This window comes from Larus michahellis, chromosome Z (genome assembly GCF_964199755.1).
Source record: "Larus michahellis chromosome Z, bLarMic1.1, whole genome shotgun sequence".
Taxonomy (NCBI): domain Eukaryota; kingdom Metazoa; phylum Chordata; class Aves; order Charadriiformes; family Laridae; genus Larus; species Larus michahellis.
The window spans coordinates 12,534,135-12,558,805 of NC_133930.1; the positions used below are offsets into that span (position 1 = coordinate 12,534,135).

Sequence of the window (24,671 nt, forward strand, 5' to 3'; positions counted from 1 at the left end):
CCGAGCCGCGGAGCCGCTGCGCGCCGGCGGAGGCTGCTGCTGCCGCCTCTGCCGCTGCTGCTGCTGCCGCCGCCGGCGGGGAGGCACCTTCGGCGGCGCCGCCGCCTCCCGGGCGCGGGGCGCGGCTGCAGGCGGCCACGCACGGCCCCGCGCCGCCGCCCCGCCCCGCTCCGCGCCCCGCCGCGCCCCGGGACCCGCGTTGCCGCCCCGCCCCGCGCACCGCCACGCGCACCGGGACCCGCTCCGCGCACCGCCGCGCGCCGGGACCCGCCCCGCGCACTGCTCCGCGCACCGCGACCCGCGCCACCTGCCCCCACTGCACTGCGCCGCACCGCGCCGCGGGACCCGTGCACCGCACCACACCGCACCACCGCTCCGCGCACCGGGACCCGTGCACCGCACCGCACCGCACAACGGGACCAGCACCACCGCACCGCGCGCCGGGACCCGCACGGAACACCTCTCCACCCCGGCGTGCCCGGCGTCCCGCAGGAGCCCGCGACATTGCCGTAGCGTTGTGTGTCCCACCACCACCCGGTGCCCAGTGCCAGCCCCGGCCCCTGGCTGCATCCCCCATCCCGGTGACCACCCTCTCCCCGGAGCAGCCTGGCTCTGTCTTAGGGGACCTCACACGGTGTTTCTCCCTCCCTACGCACTTGCTCCATCCAAACCTTTCTCCTGCTGAAAGCCATCCCGCATACTTTGGCCCCGCTTGGAAAATGATCCCACTCGGGGTATCCCAATTAAAATCCCCACTGCCGCCTCCACACAACAACAAGGGGCTGTTTTCTTCTGATGCGTGTTTATCACAGGCTGTCATTTAACATCTCACGGCCATTTTTCAGGTGTGTGGCAGCCAGTTCCCGGCAGGCCTAACACAGGTTATAACCAATATTGCATTTTTTACTTCTAGTGTCTCAACTACGCAACCGTGGTCAGAGTCATCTTTTAATGACAGAAGTTCTGGCCTTACACCAGGGAACAACGCCTTCCTGTAACTGTATTAAAAAAAAAAAAAAAATTATTATATTTGCCCAAGGAGTGAGCAGATCAGGCTGTAATCAAGATAGACAAGGATGAAACTCTTCCACTGAGCCCCATGCTGCATTCAAGCAGTCTCTTAACAGCTTAGCTTTGCTCACAGGAGTCCTGGCTCTCATATACAGTACTACCCTACACAGAAAGAACCGTCCCTCGTGTTTTTCAGAATTTTCAGCGTGATTTTCAGCCTTCCAGGAGTTTAGAGGGAGACAGGAGTTCAGAGGGAGACAGAAGACTCCAGGCTTTGTTCCTTGGAGCAAAATGCACAGCCTGGTGTCAGTGCCTCAGCTCCCAGGCAAGCAGGTAGTTAATTAGGTGTCAAAATTGAGCACACCAACAGTTAACATAGCTAGAGCTAATCCTTGGGATGTGCCTCTTTCTGGGGCTCAACACTGCTAACCAGGAAATGCCTCCCTTCCAATCGTGATTCATGGCCTGACATCTCCTGAGGAAAAAAAAAAACAAAAAACAAAAAACCAAAAAAACCACCCCCAAACCCAACAACTCATAAGCCCCTTCATTTAAAAAGCAGAGATAAGATTTTGAGCACAGTGAGAGGAGCAGGGTGTGATGGCTGTGTCCGTCCTCTGGCAGCACAGGGGTTGGGGAGCTCATCTGGGGTACGGACCGCAAGTTCTGTGTGAGAGGAGAGAAATGCGCACCAGCGGTATTTCCCTAGCACTGTTTCCCTGGGAAAATAAGTAGCCTCCAGACGCCTCCTGCCTAAGCCCTCTCCGTCACCTCTTCTTTTAACTGCATTCCTCTGTGCAAAAGAGAATCCAAAATTCAGGACATTCACGTGGGAGGAGAGGTTGTCCTGAGTCCCTGCCCTAAAAACTGCATTGTGTCCACAACCCGGTTATTATAACAATACAAAAGAGTTTTGGAGCAGGAATCACAGCCTGGGATGCCTTCTTTTGTCCCCCTAACTATTTAGGCTACAGTCATAAGCAGAAAAGAGACCACAGGGGTTTATCCCGCAGAGTCTCCTATGGTACTGGAAGTCCAGAAAGCTCCATGAAATGTTTATCTATGGGCCACAGATATGACCTAACTTCCTATTCAAATGCAAAGGAAAATGCGAAGTCCTGCCCAGTAAAATCGAGGCAGAAGCAGCCAGAGCGTGTGAGAAGGTGGTTTCTCCTCCCAGCTGGCATGAGGAGGGATGGCGGGCAGGGAAATGGCATGGCGAGGTCCCCATGGGACAAGGAGACAGACGAACAACAGCAACGTCCCGTGGATGAGAGCACAGAAACAGGCTCTTGGGCACCAGGAAAGTCCAAAACCGCTGGGCACTTCCAGTGCCAGGTGGGCACTTCACTTCTGTGATTCTGTGGTTCTGTGTAATTTGTGGTGATACAAGCCAAAAGAGGATTTGAATCATGAATCATATTATTTTTTACAGGTAAAGCATTGATTTATAAACACATAGAGCAAATCTATCCAAAAGAAAACACCACGCACATATACAAACAACAAGGGGAACTACTTAGACCAGACCATCTTCTACTGCCCCACAGAACAGGGCATCAAATTCCTTCCTAGCTTGAATTTCAGGAGTGAAAAATCAAGGATGGAGAAAATTAAGGATGGAGAAACTATGAACTAGTGAAACTTTCAGGTTGCAGTCAAAAGAAGGCTGCAGAAAAAGCAGTTTGGTACTTAGCTAATAAAGATGCAGTTGCATCCCATGCCACTTCACAAGGAAAATGCTGCATGGCGTGTTAGGGGCTACCGTTATTTTTGGTTCTTTACTCATCATCTTCTCTTTGCCCATGCAAGTTCTTGATTCACATTCACAAAAACAGCGATGAACACAAATCACCTCAGAGCCACACTCGTACAAACTAAATGTCACTGAAACCAGCTCCACTAATGTGTTAGTATTAGACGTTAACACTTCGAGGAGGCGGCTGAGGAGAGTTCATAAGTGCCAGGTCTGTTCCCGAGTACCTAAAACTGCACTACATTTAAGCTTTATCTCAAATGTTACCTTCAGCAGCTGGAAGCACTAGAAAAATTTGTCCTTTACAACAGACACGGTCATTTGCATTCTCCCGACACTGCTGTGTCCTGGGCACCAGATGTCTGACACCCCCGACACACAACACACACAGATAAAGTCAATTATATGGTGCGTGTTCCCAGGATTCAAGACTTTTGTGGATCTGATGGGCAGCAAAATGAATATACAGAATTAAATGGAATTCTTCTGAAGACACAATAAGCATCTACATCCAGGACCACATATAACCCAAAACAACAATATGATGTTCCATTTTTTCCTAAAAGAAAACAGCAAACTGCGCCAGAAACCACAAAAATGACACAAAAGAAGGTTAACAGTGCATAGGAGTCCAGCGCGCCAAGGCAGAGCCAAGGACTGCAAAAGACACATTCTGCTCCCGGCCATGCCAGGGTAAATACAAAAATCCCTTCCCTGACCTCCGCGTGAATCTCCCCACAGTTCGTTTTGCCGATTCAGTGCATTCAGGCCACTGAATTCCCTAAATCTCCGCAAACACCACCTCCAGAAAGCCCCATTTCTGCACCAGATGCTATTATGCTATGAGACAAATGCCGCAGAGAAAACTTTTCCCTTACCATTTCTGCTCCCCACAAGCACAACAAAAGTCATTTAAAAAAAAAAAAAATTGAAAAAAAATGCAAGTTTAATAGCTCCAACACACAAGTACTATAAACAGCCCTGGAGAGCTGAATACCAGAGCCCATAGCCAGCATCCCCCCAGAGCCACCCGGGGCTCGGCTTGCAGGCGCACCCGGGTCCTCTCCTGCCGCCTGCAAACCCCCTGCCAGCCACTCACGGGGTGTACAGAAAAAATGCCAATGACCAAAAAAATTCCAAACAGCTCCAGGTCTGGCTGGAAACACCCCAGCCCTTAATCTTCAGTGGGGTTTTATGTGCAAATTGCGGGCAGACAGGCCCTTGCAAGAGCTATGCTAGAATTATTTGTAAACACTCTCTCGTTCCTCCCACCATACAAATAGTATGGAATGAGATGTTTTTCAGTGATTTTTTTTTTTGGCGGGGGCGGGGGGGTGGGTGGGGGGGGTGGGGGGGATGTTCTGGTGTCTTGTCCCTGTGTGTCAGCAAGCTGTTCAGCTGTTCTCCTTACTTATGTGGGGTATAGATGTTTTCTCCTGTTATAGAAGGCAGGGTTTCTTTGGCAAAATATGAAAAGCTAATCATAAGAAGGAGTATTGAGAGCTGCTGGGAAACTGAACCATTCAATTTTATTAATCTATTAATTTATCCATTATTATCATTTTTATTGCGATCAAAATACTGTCAGTCATTTGTAATGAAAATACGGACCTGGGGTCTTTGTCCCAGAGAGCTTACATTGAAACTTCCTATATCAAGGCTAATTGATGTTTAAAATGTGAAAGCTCACTAGTCTTCAAAACAGAAATTTTCAGCAAATTTCTCCAGTGGACTGGTTTGGGGTTTTTTTTGTTTGCTTGGGGTTTCCTGGGGGGGCAGTGGGTGTCCTAAGACTGACTGTATTGATAACCCTGTCCTACAGCTCCCCACAAGCCCTCTTCTGGAACACCTCTTCCAAATATACCCCATTAGCCAGAGCTTCAGCTCTGTGGGCAGAGAGTTGTTTGTGAAAGTCATAATGTTTAGTAAGCAGCCATATTAGAGATGATTTTATGCATTTACAGTTTAGTAATAAGCTGATCGTTTTAAAAATCAATTATATACATGAAAAAATTCCTACTTTTAGAGAATATTCCATGCAACTCCAAACTGTGATGCAGTGTATCTACATTTTATAGTTCTGAGCTCACTTTTTATTTAATTTCTTTATGTGCTCATAGAATTTATTTAGAGGTTACTACAAATCTGTAGGGGATAAAGCCTTCTCACCCAGCAGTTCTCTAATTCAGGTATTACCAGAATAATAGAATATCAATTAGTACCCAACAGTGGAGATTTACATGGCATTAAGTATACTGTATTTAACGTCAAAATACAAAGCAGTAACTCAAGATTGGAGAGCAAAAAACAGATATAAGAAAATGTACTAGTCTGCTGAAGTAAAACAGAGGGTAATAACCTAGAAATCACACGGTCTTAAAGCAATTTGCCTTTTCTGCTACATTTAACACCAGCTACAGTTATTAAAATGAAAAAAGTCATCAAGCTGTCTTTCACATCTCAGTCCTTGTTTACTGTTTGTCTTTGTCTCAGTAATGTCCTCTGTTTAATTTTAATTTCTGTTCACTTCATACATTCACTTCTTTACCTGTACGGCCCAGGTTTCAGACTCTACACAGGAACATGCGTTTGCACAAAACAATCTGTCATCACTAAGGTTATTTTTCTTTCCAGGGTGGAAACACTTATCTACACTTGGTTTTAGAAATTATAACTTGGGGGCCAAATTTAGAATTTACATTACCCTTTAAAAACAAACAAAAAAAAAAGTCAGGTTTTACCCTGCCTTGAATTCAAAAGACTCCCCGCAAGACCTTTATCCACTACACAGAGCCAGGCATTTTCTCCCAGATAATCTTTCAGGCACCGAGGGAAAAATACTTCACAAAGATATAATATTTTACATTATGTACTCACCCTTAGATCTCTATTTAAATTCCATTCTTTCCCTCCCCGAGGTGATGCCAGTTTTCTCTGCTCTTAACCTTTCTCCCGTATTGCGCAATTAAGACAAACTTTTGGGGTTTTTTTTTGCAGTGTCGAAGACGTATGTTCTGATTTTTCCTTACCCTGTTTGGTCCAAAGGTTACCACTTCACAAAGTATCCTAAGGACGTTTTTACTACCAAGAAATATTTTGACAACAAGAACTATTTTTAACTCTGCTAAGCTCTGCTGAGTGTAAAATGTTGCACGGGGTGCTCAGCAGCCTCGGGGAACGCAGATACCCACGGGGTTTGTTTCCTTTGCACAAGAGCAGCGATCTGAATCTCCCAGCAACAAGACTCTGTACACACAGTACGCGATGTACATCTCATTATTAACCCAAAAGGGTCAAGAGATAGGGGAAAAATGTACTTAAGACCCGCCAGATAGTAGCTTGAGGTAGCAAGGTGCTCTTGAAGGTTGGGAGGGCTCTGCACACCCACTGCCGCCCATGCCTCATACTGGGATCTACAAATCTACCAGAGATTAATTTGGCCAAGAGGTCAACTGCCTCACCAGGATGTTGCTGGCAATCAGCTCCCAGGTGGTCCCTCCAGATGCTCTCCCTGCCTTCCCCTGCTTCCAGTACTGGAAGTGGTTTAGCCGTGACACGGAACGGGACATGAGCACACATCCCAGAAAAAGCACGAGGGGGGATAAGGTAAAGACGAGAGAGGGAAGGGCCAGAAGAAAGGAAGGCTCGTGCCCGTTCCCAGCCCCAGCCACAACCTTGCCTGCACCGTGATGCTGGGACAGGGAAGGAAGGCCACCCTTCTGCTGGTGAAGGCTGCCAAGAGCATCCCGACACTGCAGCGCACCTCCATGGGGAGCAAGGCAAGCTCTGGCATGGTGCCTTTTCAGAGCAAAGCTGAGGGAACGGAGCCTTTTACCCCTGTGCAAACACCCAGCGGGATGCTCAGGCTCTACCTGCACTGGCAGCACCCCAGCTAGGGTGGGCTTGCCTAGCAGGTAGGGCTACAAGGCTCTCTGTTCGAGGGCTAACTCCCCCCCGGCAAATGCACTGCCCATATGTGCCTGCTCACTAGGATTTCCTCTCAAAGCAACATTTTCGCCTTCTCTTTGACTACAAAAATAATGTAGGTTACAGCAGAGGCTGCCCCCTCCAGCAACCTGTGCTCCACCCTGGAGTTATTTTATATTACTCTCCCCAGTGTCCTAAACCAGGGATGCAGAGATTGTTCCAAATGTGGCTTTCATTTTATGCTAGACTAGCCTCCATTAATGCAATAACGCTGTGCTCCCTACCTTATGATATTCAAAGTGGAAGCCCAGATCTTGTTTGCTTTTTAAACATCACCAACCATCCTGCATTTTATCTGTGCGTACTTCCCAGCGCGTGTCAGAACGTGCCATCCACTTGCCACTTATTAATGTTTCAAGAGTCTTCCTTAAAACATACATGAGATTTAGGGAGGATTTTGTTCCAGAAGTCTTCTGACCATTCTGTGCAGTCAGAGAGAGTAGTTTTATTTCACAGACTGGATTTAATATACAGAAACGTACTGCATCTGTTTCCAAATATTTTCTTTCTAAAACCGTTACGAAAACCAGTGCCAAAACGTGCTCGTTTCTCTTTAAGGAGGAAACCTAATTTGGATTTCTTGATCCAGATCATCTTAACACCCAGGCTCAATTTTGCTTGCTAAAGCAATCTACAGGCTCCAACTAACACAAATTTAATCTGCAAGGCTTCTCGCTTGGGCTGGATGGGTCCAGCGTGTCTTTGTTACAGGCTCCACGCCATGTATCAGTGGCATCTGGTACTAACTGCAGATCTCAGGCATCATGCTTATGGGTGCTGTGGGCAGGCTCTTTCTTGGATTTCTGATCCGTTTTGGGTTTTTCACTAGGATATCACTGTATCTTGTTGGGTGAGAGATTTATGGCTGGTCCTTAGCTTCATGTTAATTTTTTGGAGCTGTGATGTTTCCTTATGGACCAATCTGTGGCAGCTGACCATATCTGAAAACACATCTTGCAGGTCCAGTTCTCCTTTTACGTGGTCATAAACCAAGACTCACCTCTTTAGTTAATTGATTTACCCTCGCATAATCCTTACATATATGGAAATCAGGAATCACTCCTGTATGCCCTAACATTTGGGATTCATCCCCTTCCCCTACAGTGTTTATGTAAAATGCCTGGGGGGATGAAAAAATTATAAGGAGTGAAAAATAATTTCCCTTTTGAAAGCAAAGAGAAGGGGTATTAAGAGCAACAAATGCTATTCCATGATTTCAGGCTTTCATTTGGTAAGGTCCCATACCTCCTTCCCAAGTCAGGAGCAGATTTTCCCATCAATTGAAGGGGAAACAAAAAAAAAAAAAAAAAGAAAGAGGCCTCAGTGACTACACAGGAACATTTTGATCAATTGGCACAATCTAAAGGTTAAAAGTTCCAATATGCAGCTGACCTGGGGAAAAATAAGAGCCACGGTAAGTTTAAAATTTAAATATTCAATCAAGCCGTTCCTCCAGGACACAATTTTCAGACTGCTTTGATGAATGCTGCCAAAAGAGCAGGCGGCAAAAAGTGACCAAGATGGAAACCCTCAGCCTGGCCTCATGTTCACTTTTTTTTGTCCCATTCCCTGCACAAAGTTAGTCTTCAGAAGAAGAGTCTGGGGAACCCCAGAAACAGAAGTCCCTGGACAACGTGAGCAGCGGCACAAACCTCCTCCTTGTGTCCACGCCTGAAACTCCCGCTCCGTCACTGCACATCTCCCGCGGGCTCCCTAAATACCAAATGGAGGACCAAAAAACAAGGGGAACGTGTGCAAGGTGACCACAAGAGAGGATTATCTTCAGGGCTGGGGCAGGGAGATGCTCCCAGCATTACCAGACTTTTCCCACTATGCAGCCAGGCAGCCATGAGATGAATTACATGGGTATATTTAATCCTGTTTTTCTTGCATGCTTATCTTGACACTGATACTGGTTCCTCCTAAGCTCAGTTGCTTCCCAAGGAGCCTGTTTATACTTGCAAGGAAGTTCTCACCAAATAAGAGCCGCATTGAACAGGAAAGCATGTCATTACGTTTTCCCCAGTAAAGCTCCAAAGTGGCTCTTTTTTCCCCAGGGTCCCACATCCAGAGCTGCCCTGTTAGACTTTTGCACTTTCATCTCTGAAAGATAACCCGGTGAGGGTACAATATGCAAAGTTTTATAAACTGGAGTGATTGCTCCAACTAGAATACTGGCAGCTCCAGCAGGCTTGGCTTTGGACCTTCTCACTTCACAACAAACCTCAAATACTGTATCTGGAAATCAAACTTCAGCTGCATGTTGGCTGGAGCACCACGACAAAAACAAGGTTGTTTTTTTGTTGCTTTTTTTTCCCCTCAAAGTCTGCACTAGGTGCAGAAAAGGACAATATTTTGGCTTCAAGGCCTCGGAAAAACAGAATTCAGTTTTTCCATTCTGTCATTATTCTAGCAAAACCCTACAGGTAAATAAGTCTCACTTGTTTGCACTGATGCCTCTTGGAGACACTTGGGAAGACTGGATAGTGGCTAAATTCATAACCAGGTATCTCATAAAATAGGGCTTATTTGTATTGCTCAAATGTACTTCTGCAGAAATAGGTATTTCAAAGAATTTTAGCCCTTATGAAGCTGCTCTGACTTTATAACCCTTCAACAGACGGGCAGGTATCTGGAAAGAAATGCTTTGCAGTAAAACCCCACATTTAATAACGTGCTTTTCCCCCAGAGAGCTCAAGCACCTGCAGAAAGTGAGATGCTGTCATCACCTCCCTGTCACCGGGGCTGTGGCTTGTTCCCAGCTGCGGGAAAAGGCTTGACCAGGACCCAACACTTCTCAAGTCCACACATGCTATCCATTAGGCTGAAAGACCCTGACATGAGTTAGATACATAGCTCTAAGTCATATACAGTTTATGCAAACATAACTTATAGAATCACAGAATCACTGAGTGGGTTGGGTTGGAAGGGACCTTAAAGATCATCTAGTTCCAACCCCCTGCCATGGGCAGGGACACCTCCCACTAGACCAGGCTGCTCAAAGCCCCATCCAGCCTGGCCTTGAACACCTCCAGGGATGGGGCATCCACAGCTTCCCTGGGCAACCTGTTCCAGTGCCTCACCACCCTCACAGTAAAGAATTTCTTCCTAATATCCAATCTAAATCTCCCCTCCTTCAGTTTGAAACTGTTACCCCGTGTCCTATCACTACACTTCCTGACAAAGAGTCCTTCCCCATCTCTCCTGTAGGCCCCCTTTAGGTACTGGAAGGGGCTGTAAGGTCTCCCCGAAGCCTTCTCTTCTCCAGGCTGAACAACCCCAACTCTCTCTAAACAACTTAGAGGTAAATGATTTAAAATAGAAGCATGCAGAAGAGAAGCGGAAGGCAAAGCAGGCAACCCACACGGGCTCGCTGCAGAAAACAACATGAACTGCAAGCAAGTCACAAACACTACTAATATGTGAAGAAGACAAAACTTTACATGGAATTTAAACTAGTTCTTTACATTGCGTTCATGCTGGATTCCTACACCAGCTTATGACTTGGTACGTTGCAAGGTATATGATATTTTTTAATCTAAAGGAGATCTTGCCTTGGTTTCACCAAGTCATGCATGACTCCTCTAATGCAGTACATGGCCAGTGGGTCCTGAGTGCACCGCTGTGCATGTTGAAGATTATATAAAAAGGCAGAATATGCCTCCTCATACTCTTTAGTGCTATTATTGATACTATCATTAAATGAGAGAATATCCTCAAGGCTGGGAAAACCTCAGGGAGTATGGGAGCTGACACCTGGACTCAGGATTGGTTTCCTTGGTTATTAGGGCTGGCTGAACTGTTTTAACAGATAATGATATCTAATTTAATTACATATTAGGCAAAACACTTTTGATTATTATTCAGACAGCCAGAATTAATGAATTTCTAAGTCCTTCTTCCATCCTAAATTTTTTCTACCCTCTTGTCTTTTACCTGTTTTTTTTTCAAGCTCTTGTGAAATCCACCTCTCTCGAGACAGATGTTTACTTCTCTACTAACTTGCATGATTTTTTGTTTTTAATGATGATTCCCCTTAAACTCATTTCCACAGTTTATAATTTGATTCTTGGGTCATCAGGGAAAGCATTTGAGCCACAAAATAATTCGAATAAAGCAGTGAGATTCTGCCTTTCTCATACACCATTTAAAACAGGGTCCATTTAAAGGCGGAGCCCTGCAGTAAACCCTTGTTGACTGAATTCCACACATCAGCCATTAACTCCTGATCCATTTGGCATCTGTACACTGTTTTTTAGCTATTATTATTTCTTTCTGCACAGCATAACTGGTGAATTATTGAAATCTGATTTATTTTAACCACATAGTTCATCCCGATGAAATTAGCTAGTTTACTAAATAATTTTCTGCTCTGCCGTACATACCGCTTACTTTCCAAATTCAGGCAATGATCGAAAAACAGATCAGAGAGAAGACAATGTTGTGTATTGATGGGTCAGATATGGAGTGGTGGGAGGAAATTTGGAAGGCAGAGATTCACCATTTCCATGGAGGCAAAGGGGAAACAATTCCACTGCAGGCCAGTGTTATGGTATTGCCAGAGACCTCAGGCACAGCTTTGCTGTTCTGTGCAAGAAAGCTGCGCTTCAGACCACTCGCCAGCAAGGAGGGCACAGAAAGAGAGAGAGCAGGAGGAGCTGAAGTCATGAACAGGAAGGCCACGAAGATGATCCGAGGGCTGGAGCACCTCTGCTGTGAGGACAGCCTGAGAGAGTTGGGGTTGTTCAGCCTGGAGAAGAGAAGGCTCCGGGGAGACCTTACAGCCCCTTCCAGTACCTGAAGGGGGCCTACAGGAGAGATGGGGAGGGGCTGTTTGCAAGGGCACGTAGCGATAGGACGAGGGGCAATGGTTCAAACTAGAGCAGGGTGGGTTTAGATTAGACATTAGGAAGAAGTTCTTTACAATGAGGGTGGTGAGACACTGGCACAGGTTGCCCAGAGAGGTGCTGGAGGCCCCAACCCTGGAGACATTCAAGGCCAGGCTGGATGAGGCTCTGAGCAACCTGATCCAGTTAAAGGCGTCCCTGCTTACTGCAGGGGGGTTGGACTAGGTGACCTTTAAAGGTCCCTTCCAACCCAACACATTCTATGATTCTATGAACTCTTGGTGGTTCCTTCAGTACCTGCAGCCATGCAGGCCTGACATTCACAGGGCTGCCCACATATGGAGATCCCAGCTCAGGGGCAATCAACCTCCCCGTGCACCTACAGCCCCAAACACAGCTCCTCCCAGCCGAAGAATAATCCCCCGTGGTCAAGCATTAGGCTGTCAGATATCCTGGAGCCAGCCAGATCCAAACATGAGCCCTAAACCAACGTGGTGATGAATATACAGTTCAAACACGAAGCTATTAATGAGATCCATGCAGCATGAGAAATGAAATTAAGAATATTTAGTTGCCACTAGTGTCTCTAAAAAAAATTCCCAGAAACTTAAAATTTACAAACTCCTTATCATATTGTTTTTAAGACATGGTTTAAGAGAAAGTCCTGCCTGGCCAGCAGCAGTAATTAAAAAGCAGTTATCACCTATTTAACTTGTAAAGGCTGCAGAAGAGCTGTGTTCTCAGATTTTTCTTAAGAGCTACTATTACTCAAAAGTAGAGGGCAAATCCTGGTTTGCTACCTAATGCCTGCTGGCTTTGAGGCCAATGCAACTATTGCTCTTTTTATTCACAGGCCCTTGTTTTCAAATAGAAGGCTTTTGGGAATAAGGGTTCACTTGAATTAATTTCTTTTCCTGTTTGGGGAAAAACAAACAAACAGGTTTATTCATTTAGAGAACTTGGCAACTGCAGATTGCCCATTACTTTTTTGGAAGAGGTATTTTACAAAGAATGTTAACCCACAAATTCAGTAACCATATGGGATTTGCAAATTAATCCAATAAGGTCATTATGGTGATGCTCCAGAGTACTAGTCACCATCAGGAGGGGAAAGGAGACTCATTGTAAAAGGATTTCTCTAAAGCCATTTTCATGTTGGGAAGTCAAGAGCAAATTTCCCTTTTAGAAGTGTTGATCTGGGGGAAGGGAGGAAGATAATGATAGAGACAACAAAAAAGAAGTTTGTGCCCATGTAAGCGTGTTTCAAATTATACATCTGAGCTTTAGGAAAAACAAAATAGTCTTTATCCATATTTGCCATTTTTTACACTACAGTGACTAAAAATAGAAGAGAATATCCCTTAAGTTCAATTATTAAGGTCCAGAGTGGGCACCTTTGATTCCTACTAATTTTAGCACCTATTTATGTGGACAATTCATTTGAAAATTGTGCTGTTGCTAACATCCATCAAACAAGCAATACCGTTAATAAATTTGGGAATACCTAAATTCTTAGGGAATTAAGTAATAACACAAGCCCCTCTTCTTTACTAGGTCCTATGGACCACTTCGACTTGGTACATAGATTTATCCTCTGCACTATCCTCTGGTAGCTGAAGTTCCAGCTAACAACATAAACTACAGCAACTGGTAACTTCATTATCAGAGGACTGGATTATAATCTCTTTTACAATAGTTTAAATAAGGAGTAGCTGCTGAAAGTCCTTGAAGCTGCACAGGTATAAGGAAGAGTCAGGTCTTCATGAGCAGTTCCCTCTCTGCAATAGGCAAATCTGCCCAAAATGCACAATATATTTCTGTGCTCCTTAAAGGGATTAGCTACTGCACTGAATTATATTACGTATGTACACATCCTAAAAAAGCATGTAAAGAAACACTTTTCACTGCTGTCTTTTGAATTCTTAGATAAGGCAGGCTAAATTCCCGGTTGACATAACCCAAAAATTGCTTAAAATATTTATATGACATTGCCCTCTAGAGGAAACCGAGAAAAATCTGTGTTTTAGTAGAACTTTTCTACAGATGAAAATATGAAATGACATTTTCAGCAGAACAATTAGTGTTTGTTAGAAACCATTCTCAGTGAGAACGTGACACACCAGTTTGGTTCCATTTATCATCTGTGAGTTTTCAAGAAGCAATTCCCCAAACTCTAGCCCCTTTTCCTCATCTGGCCTCTGCGTTCAGATAGATAGTCACACAAAGTTTACTGGTTACCACATGTCTGTGTATTTCTCTTCACTACCAGAACAAAAATAGCCCAGGCCACAAAAAATCGGCACGCACTTAGTAATTCTTCAGTTGTCATGGCACAAAGATCCGCTGGTCAGTGTGTGTGAGGATGAGAAGGAAGACATCACTGACTTTTGTTTCATCGAATAGTTACTCTGCTAGCCTGAACCCATTCCAAAGATCAAGTAGCAGACTAAGAAAACACAGTCAAAAGATTGGTCTATTAATCTAGTCCTTGTTTTTTGCCAGATTTTTTTAGAAGATTATCTATTTTTAGAAGGTATCTATAGTAGCTACTATGGAGAAGGGAAAAAATGGACCTTGCCACCTTTTTAAACAATATAAAAGAGTCTTACTCATCATCAGGAACAATAATCTCCTTCAGTCACATTTAAACAATTCTGTTGCATTTTGAAAAAGCTTGAATCCATTTTCCATCTACCTCTCGTTTCTCACAGTCTTGTTAAAGAGCCTTCAGTCTGTCTGGGCTTCCTGATCTTGGGTGCTCTAGGGTGAAGTTTGCTGCTAATCATCACATTTTCCCTACTCTTATCCTGTCTCGGTGGCTTCAGGTCTTCCTGAGCTGCCCCAAACCTTCTGGCAGTGCCTGACAACTTATCTTTTTACTGGTACTGCTCTGGTAAAAGTGTTTCCCTTTGGAGGCGCCGATGATCTTGCTGAGTGTCACACATTTCATCCAGCGAAAGCAGCCAGAATGGTGAGTGATGCTGTAAAGCCTGCAATTGATACATAAGCCCTTCCCGTCTTAGCCTACATCTGATGGAAGGGAGACAGAAAAATAAGTTTCAAGGAGCATGTGATACTGCTCGGAGCTGGAGGCAAGTGTCACATCAGATAAGAAAAGCAATGAGTTTTCCAGGGGAAAAAAAAGCCCAGCCCCAAAGCCATTCACCACAGCAGCTGTCTCTGGAGTTATATACTCCAGAGCAGCCTCTCTGCTGATCACACCTACGTTTCTTATATTTGTCTTCTCACTTATGTCCGTAGATGGCAGGTTCATGCTGACAAGCTGTCTCTCTGAGGCTGATGTCGAGCATAGCCTCTTCCTGTGGAACCATCTCCTGTTCATCATCCTTCAACCCTCCACACTCCTGTCCTTTCCACGCCAGGTCTGATTCCCAGTGACAGGAGATAAGAGGGTTTTAAGCTGCCACCACCATTAATACTGTTGGCTGTGGAGGGTCACAGCTCAGTCCTAGTGCATCTTCCTGAACAGCAACCATCACACCCAAAGGTACACGAGGCTGGCAAGAAAATACGATCATCATCTCCTTGCAGAGCAGCCCCAAAACCCTTCTGAGAATGGGAACGCTGCTCCCTTAGCCCAATGCTATGAGAAAACAACAAAGGAGAAGCTGTGCCTTTCCAGCACTCACGGCACGTCGGTCAGTGTGGGTGGGAAAGGACAACCTGCCGTGTGTCTCACTGCAGCCCAGGAACCTGGCTCCAGTCGCTTCCTCCTCTTGCACCAGCTCGGTGCTCCTGTCTCATGGATATCAGTCTTTAGCCAACAGCCTGCTTTGTGCAAAACTTTGGACTTCCAGAATATGAAGAGAAATTCACATTTACAGAGACACAGTGAATGACTGCACATTGCAAAGTGGTGTGTAAGGGCACAAGCATTACAGAAAGAGCAAGAATAATGGGCACAAAATGTTCCTTGCTCGTGTTTTTTAACATCTCTATTGTTAATTATTGATGGCTAAAACACCGCTCTGTGCTAGCAAATGCACTGCTGGAGAGGCTGTGAAAATAACCGCTGCGGTGGCTGAAGGCCTCACCTGCTCCTTGGCTGGGCGGTGGAAAAAAGTGACCTTGTTTTCCGCATTCCAGCAGTTTGCCAATTAGTTAAGTTCTGCTGCATCCTGGCCGCGCTTCCAGATGACCTAAGAGCACAGGACGCTTGCTGCGTGCGAGGCTGAAAATCCCGCTCAGGATGGCGAAGAGCTCTCGCTGGCGCTTTGGCGTCAGGGATAAATGAGGAGACAGGAGGCTGATTCACCAACCCGGGCCGTTCCCAACAGCAGGTGAGCGGGGAGGGCAGAGCTCCCTCCCGAACAGCGGGCTGCTTCTCTTGTAATTACAGCACGGTCCGCACGGCAAATTAAATGGAGATTACACCTGGCAACGAAGTACAGCCTTCCAAGCAGGGCTTTCATAGCTCAATGGAACAAAACAAAAGCACGTCCAAAAAAAAAAGTTCAGAACACCACGCTGTATAACCTCTGAAACTTTTATGCCTCCTCAGGCAACACCACCAACCTCTATCCAAGTCTTTTCGAGCCTGATGCAATCCCTCTGAGAAGAAAGCGTACAGAGCCGGGGCTGGGGAGCATTTGCTGCAGACGGCCCTGGGGAGGTTGCCTAATTACACGTCTATGTCCTCTGGGGATCATGCTTTTTACCCAGAGAGGCCAGCTCTGTGACAACAGTGGGTAGACGGCAGCAACAAGCTCCCAAACTTTTGGGACAAACATGCAAACACATACAGGACGTGTGCCATTTAAATCTTTCCATCATCTTTCATGGGTTTTAGATAAAACTGAGCTGAGCGAGGAGATAAATAAGACACCAAGTTGAGGAAGATGGGGGTTTGGAAAGCCTGGTGAGGAGGTAGTTGTAGCGGTGGGATGCTGCAAACGACCATGGCTATGTGGGAATGGGCTTTGCCTCTGCGGCGGCTGGGATCGGGATGGGGAGGTTGAGAGGGAAGGCAGGAACCAGAGGGTGTGAGGGGAAAATGAGTGAACCAACGCTCAGATTAATAAAGCAAAGAGGACAAACAAGCTAAATGATCTCTGCTGAGTCTGGGGATTAGTGACCTTCTGCTTAAGTCTTCGGCTCTTGAGAGAGGATTTGGGATAAAGCTCATTTCTTCAGAGCAATTTATTTCTCAACATGTGTGGCTAAGTCTGCTCATACCTTTCCCGATGACATAAAAGAAGGGAAGAAAAGCATCTCTCTCCTTGTTTCTTAGTCCTGTTTTTATATTTTAAGGGGGGAATTAATATCCACTGTCAGCGTAAAATATAGCGGCCGTGCTTCAGAGGGGGCTCCATGCTCCAGCGCACAAGGCTTTAGGAGCAGAGTGAGACTTACACTGTGTCTGAGAAATGTCAGACATCCATAGGCTTCCTCTCATTTTGCAAAGGTTGCGCTCACATTCACTCTCTCCCCACTCACGGCAGCTCAACCGGAGGAGAAAACCCTCAGCCAGGATCCCTACGTGCTGCTTATTTTCCATCCTCGGGACTCACGAAGGGCACGTTGGCGCACGCTTCCCATCTGCGCCCCTGATAACGAGCCCCAGGTCTCAGCCTCTGTGCCCTGATCCGTCACTTTGCAGCATGAAGGTTGGTAATATGATATAAAAAAAGGAAACAAATTCAGCTCCACAATAGGTCAGGGGTATTTTTTAGGTCAGTTATGATAAATCTGTTCCCTGAGATTGTATTTGGAGGCTGCAGTCTCCAGGACCACTGTGCTTGTTTTACTCTGTGTAGTCAGCGCTGTTAATATTTTAACAAGGAGCTCCCACAGAAATGTTTGCCCCTTGGCCAAGGGCAAAGGGCCAGGATACATTTCCATTTGTTTTCCTATTAAAACAAAAATATTTTCTTATGAACATAACCAAGAGAAGGCCCTGCTAACACCAGGCAAAGCAGCTGCTTATACCGAGCAGCACTTTATGTTGGCAGCACTTTTGCTTTAGGAAGGAGGTGAGGAAGCACAGTAAAACACAGCAATCGATCCACGCAACCTGACATGCCCGGGAGATAGGGGTGTGATGAGACAAAGTTTTCTGTGATGACCAGACATAGTTTTCTTGGGGTGATTTTTTCCCTAAGAAAAAGGATGTATAAAGGAGATTGCTCTGCCAAGCGGAAAATAAATACGCAGTAACTACCATAGAAACACGCTGAAAACCACCCCTTCCACCATCACACAGGCATTCATACACCCTAATGCCTGACCCTACTAAAGAATGGATTTGTTACCAAGAACTGAGGGCCCCAGCTGATGATCAGAGGGAGCGCAGCCCTTGCTCCCTGTTCTCACAGCATGGCATCCCCACATGCCAGTCGGAGCACCTGGAAGCATTCTGGACACGCTGCTGCGTAACACGGAGCTACAGAATCCTGCGGATGCTCCAGAGACAACGGCGGCCGCCAGTGCAGGGACAAAATGGCCATGGCGAGGACAGCCAGCCTCCTGCAGTGGCAGCGTCTCACCACGGCGCATCAGGAAGCGGTGCCCCATGGAAAACACAAAATTGGGGCACTGCACTTGGATATCAAAGAGTGACCGCATTCAAGGGGAGATCTTCTTCCCAACAAGCAAATCTTTCTATTGCAGAGGCGAAGCAGTTTATGGTAACAAAATAATTTGGTTCAAGCTTCTGAGGAGGGGGAGCTTAGTAAAAATTGCCTTGAAAGGTGTGCTCTTCTGAAACGTGTTTTCAAACCACACTGTCAGATTTTTGAGCAGCTCTGCTCAGACGCAGCAAAGGTCCCAGTTCTCCATTCCCATCCCCTCAGCAGATGTACTGCTCTGCAACTCCTTGCAGGCAGGGCTCCCAACAAGGGGGCAAAGAAGAAGAGCACCCACATGACGACCACTGTTGAGAGCAGAACTTGGCTCTGAGTACAGACAGACACTGCAAATCGCCTTTCCAGCACCAGCAAAGACTATTCTTGACACAGAACCCCAGGATTCCAACCAGCTGAGCCCAGGACTGTTATTGACTGCCGCAGGCAGTTGACTTTGCCGCAAGCAAAAAGTGCTTTGCACATTTTGAGACCTGTAATTTGGTTAGACGTTCAGTATTGTGCTCTGTAATCAGCTGCTAGCACTTACAGAGAAGCAGGACTGTGTTTAGGATGCCCACGTATCAAGCAACCCACTAACAGCATTGACCTGCTAGGAGGACCAGGATGTTATCTTCATGCTTACAGATACCCTGGACCATGTAGATGCAATATGCAGCAGCAGCAAGCACTCAGGAAAGACCTTGACTCTGCTGGAAACCCCCAACTTTAGGTGAGGTCAAAGCTTTGCCTTTAGTATTGGCGTTTAAAGCTCACTCTCCATTGCACACCTGATTTCTGGAGGTCTTTCTCTGCATCTTTGAAAATAAAGTGATTTCCCTGTCATTCAACATGCTGTATCTTGTGCTGGGAGGAGTCCTAGCAACTCCCCCAGGACACTGGCTGAAGAGGAGAGACTGAGAAAATGCTGTGCAAAGGTATGTCTGTCAAACTGCTTCTCTGTTAGTTTTTTTGGAAGTGACTCCAGGTTGTGGGTTAAAAAGAAGCCAGCCAGTTCTCTGACTGTATTCCCACACATGGTGATGTTTGGTCATTTTTGGAGATGAGGAACACGGTATTTTGAAGCAGTGGTTGACTTTCCTCAATGACAAAATTATAATAATATCTCATATTTATACCACACTGTCATCACTTGTAATGTATCTTACCCTGTTTTCTTCAAAAACAGTTTGAATTTGGAAATCTATTCAGCACTGATTTTAAAGATTAGATGTATATGGTAGCTGTGTCCAAGCACTGCGGCTATGCTTGATGAAATTCATAATCAAATATTTCAAACTGAGTGATATCTATGACAAAATAATTCTTTTGAAATCCTCCCAGGACTTGCTCAATGAAGCCCCATTCAGCTTCATGCTCAAGAAATGAAGGATTCATCTGTCATCTGCAGGAATACCAACAGCCTCCCTCCAGTAAATGAGTAATAGCCCAAAATGAGTGCAGTAGTTCCAAAATACATAGGAAGTTGTTGTCTGGGGGAAAATAACCCCTGTGTTTTGGAGATAGAGTTGTATAGACAGAAGATAAATAAACATGCAGAGTTTTGACTAACCTTTATTCAGTACTCCAATACAGCTCATTTCCCTGCAATTGTGTTTGATAGACACACACAATTTGCTAACTCTGAAGAGAGCAATAATTTTCCCTCAGTCACTAACATCACCAAAAATGCCACCACCTACATCGTTCCTCTCTAATGTAATAATACCTTGTTAAGCAAAGAGCGTTGATGATTATATTACTGCATAATGTTTCTCTAAATGAAAAGAAGGGGAAAAAAAGAAACAAGCTCATCAATAATCAACCTGTTTCTGCTGTTTACATGGCAATCAGATGGAATTTAAATAAATACATTTTCTTTGAAGAAGTCAAACCGGATTCAGCTTCCTTAGCGCAGAGAGACAGATGAGTGATACCTGCAGCTGGTTCCTCCGAGAAGCAGCATGCTCCTCTTCTGCATGGTGCCTGACCCCATCACTGCTCTGGGACCTGAGGACCTGTAGGTACAGGATCTACACCAGGCAGGTGCTGAAAGACTGCAATCTATCCAGAGCTGCCCAATTTAAGCTAATCTGTCCAGGGATATGCAATCTCTCATGGCTCCAGCCATCTGCCCCTGCGTCCTCTACAAACTGACCACATCCATAGGATAGCCAGCAGAAGGGATGGCGTGCCCCGGGCCCTTCTCCTCACACTGTCCACTGTATTGTCTTAGCCCCTTGGCGCAGGGAGGCTCTGCATGGAGGGACGGAGCTAGAGATGACCTGAAGCCTGGGTACATGGGCACACTTCTGCCAACACTGCTGCAGGGGTGGCAACCCCCAGGAAAGTGGCAGAGTCGTGAGACCCTCTGCTCAGTGTCCAGGGTCCCCAGGTACCTGACAAATTCCCTGCTGTTATGGAAATAAATCAGGAGATTCCCTAAAACATTAGTGTGGACCGCAACATGCTCAGCAGGCAAAATGGGGCTGCCCTGGCACATTGACAGATGAGGAAAAGTGGTCTTGCTTGCCCAATCCAGCCTGGTGCTACAGAAGCCACAGGTGAAATTTTAATTTCACTGACCATGTACAGTCTACACAAAGTACATCACACTACAATTCACAGCACTCATGCCCCTTTGTATAGACCTGGAAGAGTTTCCCACCCAGCCAGAGAATAATTAGGCAGACAGGAACTGAGCCAAGACTACTATTCAGTGTGCTGACCTGCCCCAACACCTTGAAGAGCCATGGGGAATGGGCTCTGCTCATAGCAGCAATATGGAAATATTCTAGGAAAGCATCTTCTTTGAAACAGGCTTCCCCAAAAGTCGAACTGAGGTTGCCTTTCAGCCTATTTTAAACCTACGCAGAATTATCTCCCTTCTGAGCACCCCAACAGAGAAACCTACTGAATGACTCAAAGCATCCTGAAGCAGATCAGAATCACAAGGTGGTAACATGGGGCTGGAGCTACCAGCCATCTCGTTGAGAAGGAAAACCAAGCACTCCAAACTGAGAGCTTCCACAAGGTCCCAAAATGTCTTCCATCAACATCACCCTTGTCAAATAGCAGTTAATGGTAATTTAGGCAAGGATGCTTTGGATGCTGAAAATAAATCAGGTTTTGACTAAGAGATGTCCTAAATTTTGGCCTAAATTGGGTGTAGAATATTCTAAAATAGGATTTTATGAACAACAACGCTGGTCCTGTACCACCAAAACTCCGCCTTTATAATGGCCAAAACCAAATCTCAACCAAGGAAAATGGAGCACTTGATTCTCATTAGCAACAGTCACACCTTGCTGACCTAATAACAGAACTTTCCAAAAGGAACAACCCCAAAATGAAGCCTTCAGGGATAGGATAAAAAGAACAAATATCCAAACCTTTTGGACTCCATTGGGTATTATCTTTCATTTGCATTAATAATAAGATAACGTTATCGCTGGCCACTGTTCCTTAGATTTTAGGAACAGTGACATCTGGTAAAGAGGAAACAGCAAATTGACTGCTTTTTGGTACAAAACCTCTCAAATTTGGGGGCGCCACTGACTGATACTTCCACAGTACCGGTATTTATTCACTCATTGAATTACAGGCTTGAAATTCCAGAGGGTCGTTATCAACAGCTGCAGAACCACAGCCAGCACCCACAGATGGAGGCGTCGCTGCTTTTATTCTGCCACGTGGCAGAATCAGGAGCGACGGTCACCCCAAACCGCTGCCGCATTCACTGCCTGTTGGGAGAAAAAGCCGAGCGCTTTGCAGGATTATAACTTGCAAGCGTCAACCCCCGCTGAGGCCGTTGCAGCTTCGCAAGGACGACAACTAAAGTGGCAGATAAATAACCAATGAGTCTTCCCATCAATGCTGTATTCTCACTGGACGAATCTGTAAAAATTCAACTCTTCTTTTTTGTTTCCCCCCCCCCCCCCCCCAATATATTGCTTATTTTGGTTAAAACTTGTTATTTGCCCCCGTTGCAAATCTCACTTGCTGAAGCACTTTCTCACCTGGTCTAAAATGTCACATTATTCTGAAGGCCCATAAAACGTGCTGGATGACTCAGGCTGCAGATCAACAGAGTTTCCTTTTAAAGAGGGGCCACTTCACTAGTATTTTGTTTCCCAAACTGTCCATCCTCAAGATGAACCCCCTTTGGCAAGACGGAAAGGATTTCATGCCCTCCCGTACGTTGCAACCTCAGGTACAAATGAACATTTGCATCCTCATCTTTAGCAGAAAAAGGTCTTTGCCTTCACAAAGGGAAACGTGAGCAAGTCTGCCGGCCCCCAAAGAACAAAGCTGGGCCAGTAACTGATTTCACACCATGCAGCAGCTGAAATAAAAAAGCAAAAATAATCTGTATCACTGGAAGAACCTTCATTTCTGATTTGAACTCTGAGAGGTTTGAAGTTTTCTGGGACGGGAGACAGCAAAAGAGAGCAAATGAAATAAAATCAAAGGGAATTTATTAAAATGAAGTTGTTCCAATCTGGAAAACACAAAAATGTCTTGCTTTGAAAAAGTCTCAGACAACATTTAGCTGTCAGAAAAGCTTCCCTCAACCCAACTGATTCAACAAAAACAAGATGCACCTGTAAAAAAATCTTCCAATGCTGCTGAGTTTGTGTTCGTTTTTACTTAAGGAAAGAGTTTTATCCAAACCCAGGAAGACACCTGGAGATGCTCCAATGCTTACGATGTACTATTTTTTGACACAATGACCCCTCAAATTTTTCCAGGGGATGTGCGAGTAGCGGATGTGGGCTAATTATTGATTTGTTTTTTCACTTATTTCCTACAGGCCTTAGGAAGGAACCCAGAGCTCTCCCGGGGGCTGGAAAGCAGAGGTCAAAACCTCTACTCTTGGACACAAATCAGTACCGACTGCGACCTGCACCGTGTGCTGCGAGAGGCTGCTCCTCCACCCTTACCTGGCACCGGTGACGTCCACGCCGACCATCAGCTGGCCATTCAGAGAAAGGATCTCGTCTTTCAGGCGCACTCTCCCGCACTTCCCAGCCGGGCTGTTTTTCTTCAAATCCGTCACCCAGATGCACCCGACGTCGAGCACCGGCCCCTTATGCCCCTTCCTCTTCTTCCCTCCTCGACGCTTCTCCCCATAGTCCCCCAGAGCAGGGATGTTCCCAAAGCTCAACCCCAGAACCTCAGTTTTTCGCATCTCCTGGGCCAGGTACATGGTGCAGATCTCCGTATCTGAAGTCCCACAGCTCCCTGGCTGCAGTTTGCTCTCATCCACAGAGAAGTTGAGCTGGATGTACTCGCTCAGCTTCTGGACGGCCGAGCGGCAGAGCTGCTGCTCAGCCCCTTCGGCCCCCTCCCGACGGCTGTTCTGCAGCCACTGGCACAGGAGGGGGAGGAAGACCCCCGCGTTGTCCTGCGTGATGGGCATAGCCGTCCTTGTGCATTCCCTCACAGCAGCAGTCCCGGCCCCAATCGGCTCCCCGGACGTTGGCTCTGCCGCCCGCTGCAGCCCCCTGCAGCCCCTGGGGCCATGCTGGAGTGGGGATGCAGATACAAAGCAAGCCCCATCTAATCTCGCGGGGACGTCTTTGGGGGTCCAGCAGGCCAAACGCACAGTCAAGGCAGGATGTTTGGTGTGAACACCCAGGAGTCAGCCCCACAGAAATGTCGGTGGATGAAGCGGTGGGGAGCGTCAGTGGCTGTCCAAGTATGCCTGCAGTCAGGGTCCCCGCTCCGCTGGGAATGATGCCTCCTTCCCACCACGGTCACCACACCGACGTGTCCTGCAAGGGGGAAACAGCATGGTTAGAAGTGTCGAAAACACTGCAGGCATTCATCAGCCCCAGCCCAGCACCCCGCCCGGGCCAGGAGCCCCAATCTGGCTTTGTACGGCCGGAGCCGCTCTCCTTCTGCGATTTACCACTTGAGGGCACCAGCCGCTCTTCTCAGCAAGGGAATAAAAGGTCAGGATTAGCTCCTGACCTCCCCGGCAAAACAGGGAATTGATGAGCCGTGGGGATGCTCCTGCCACAGCTCCAGGGCTGTCACCGAAGCAGAGGAGACACTCCAACTAAATCCACTCCAAGGACCACTGAAGGGGGCACGGCGTGACACTGGTCTCACCAGCAACTGAAGCTGGTTGATGCTGCTGCCGAAGGCAAATCTGACCTCCTCCACGGCAGTGTTTTTGGGCTGGGATAGGCTTAACACAGTCACTTTTTTGAATTTTTGCAAACTGCAGGAGGGGTCGGCGGCAGCAAGTATGAAGGGTGAGGACAGGCAGTGGGGTCCCTCCTCTTACCAGCAGCGCTGGCTTACAGGGGACTAAACCAACCCTGCAGGTAAAGCATCTAAAACAGGGATGTGGTGACCCAGTTCCCCAGGACAAGAGCTGTGTGGGTGAATTCCCCAGTTTCCTGCAATTCCGAAAGAGAACCACGCAGGCAGCCAGGAGGCAGCAAGAGCTGGGGGTTAGCAAGCAGGAGGTTTTTTCTA

The 24,671-nt window shown here is 46.5% G+C and overlaps 1 protein-coding gene across 3 annotated transcripts in view; it reads right to left on the reverse strand.

Annotated features, from left to right (window-relative positions):
* Window positions 1–24,671, reverse strand: part of PDZD2 (PDZ domain containing 2) — a 214,755-nt gene that overhangs the window by 123,369 nt on the left and 66,715 nt on the right. For all 3 annotated transcript variants that reach the window (XM_074569809.1, XM_074569808.1, XM_074569807.1), the window contains exon 3: window positions 23,126–23,959. In XM_074569809.1, coding sequence (XP_074425910.1) covers window positions 23,126–23,604 — 479 coding nt within the window. In that variant the 5' untranslated portion in view covers window positions 23,605–23,959. The remainder of the gene's footprint in view (window positions 1–23,125; window positions 23,960–24,671) is intronic.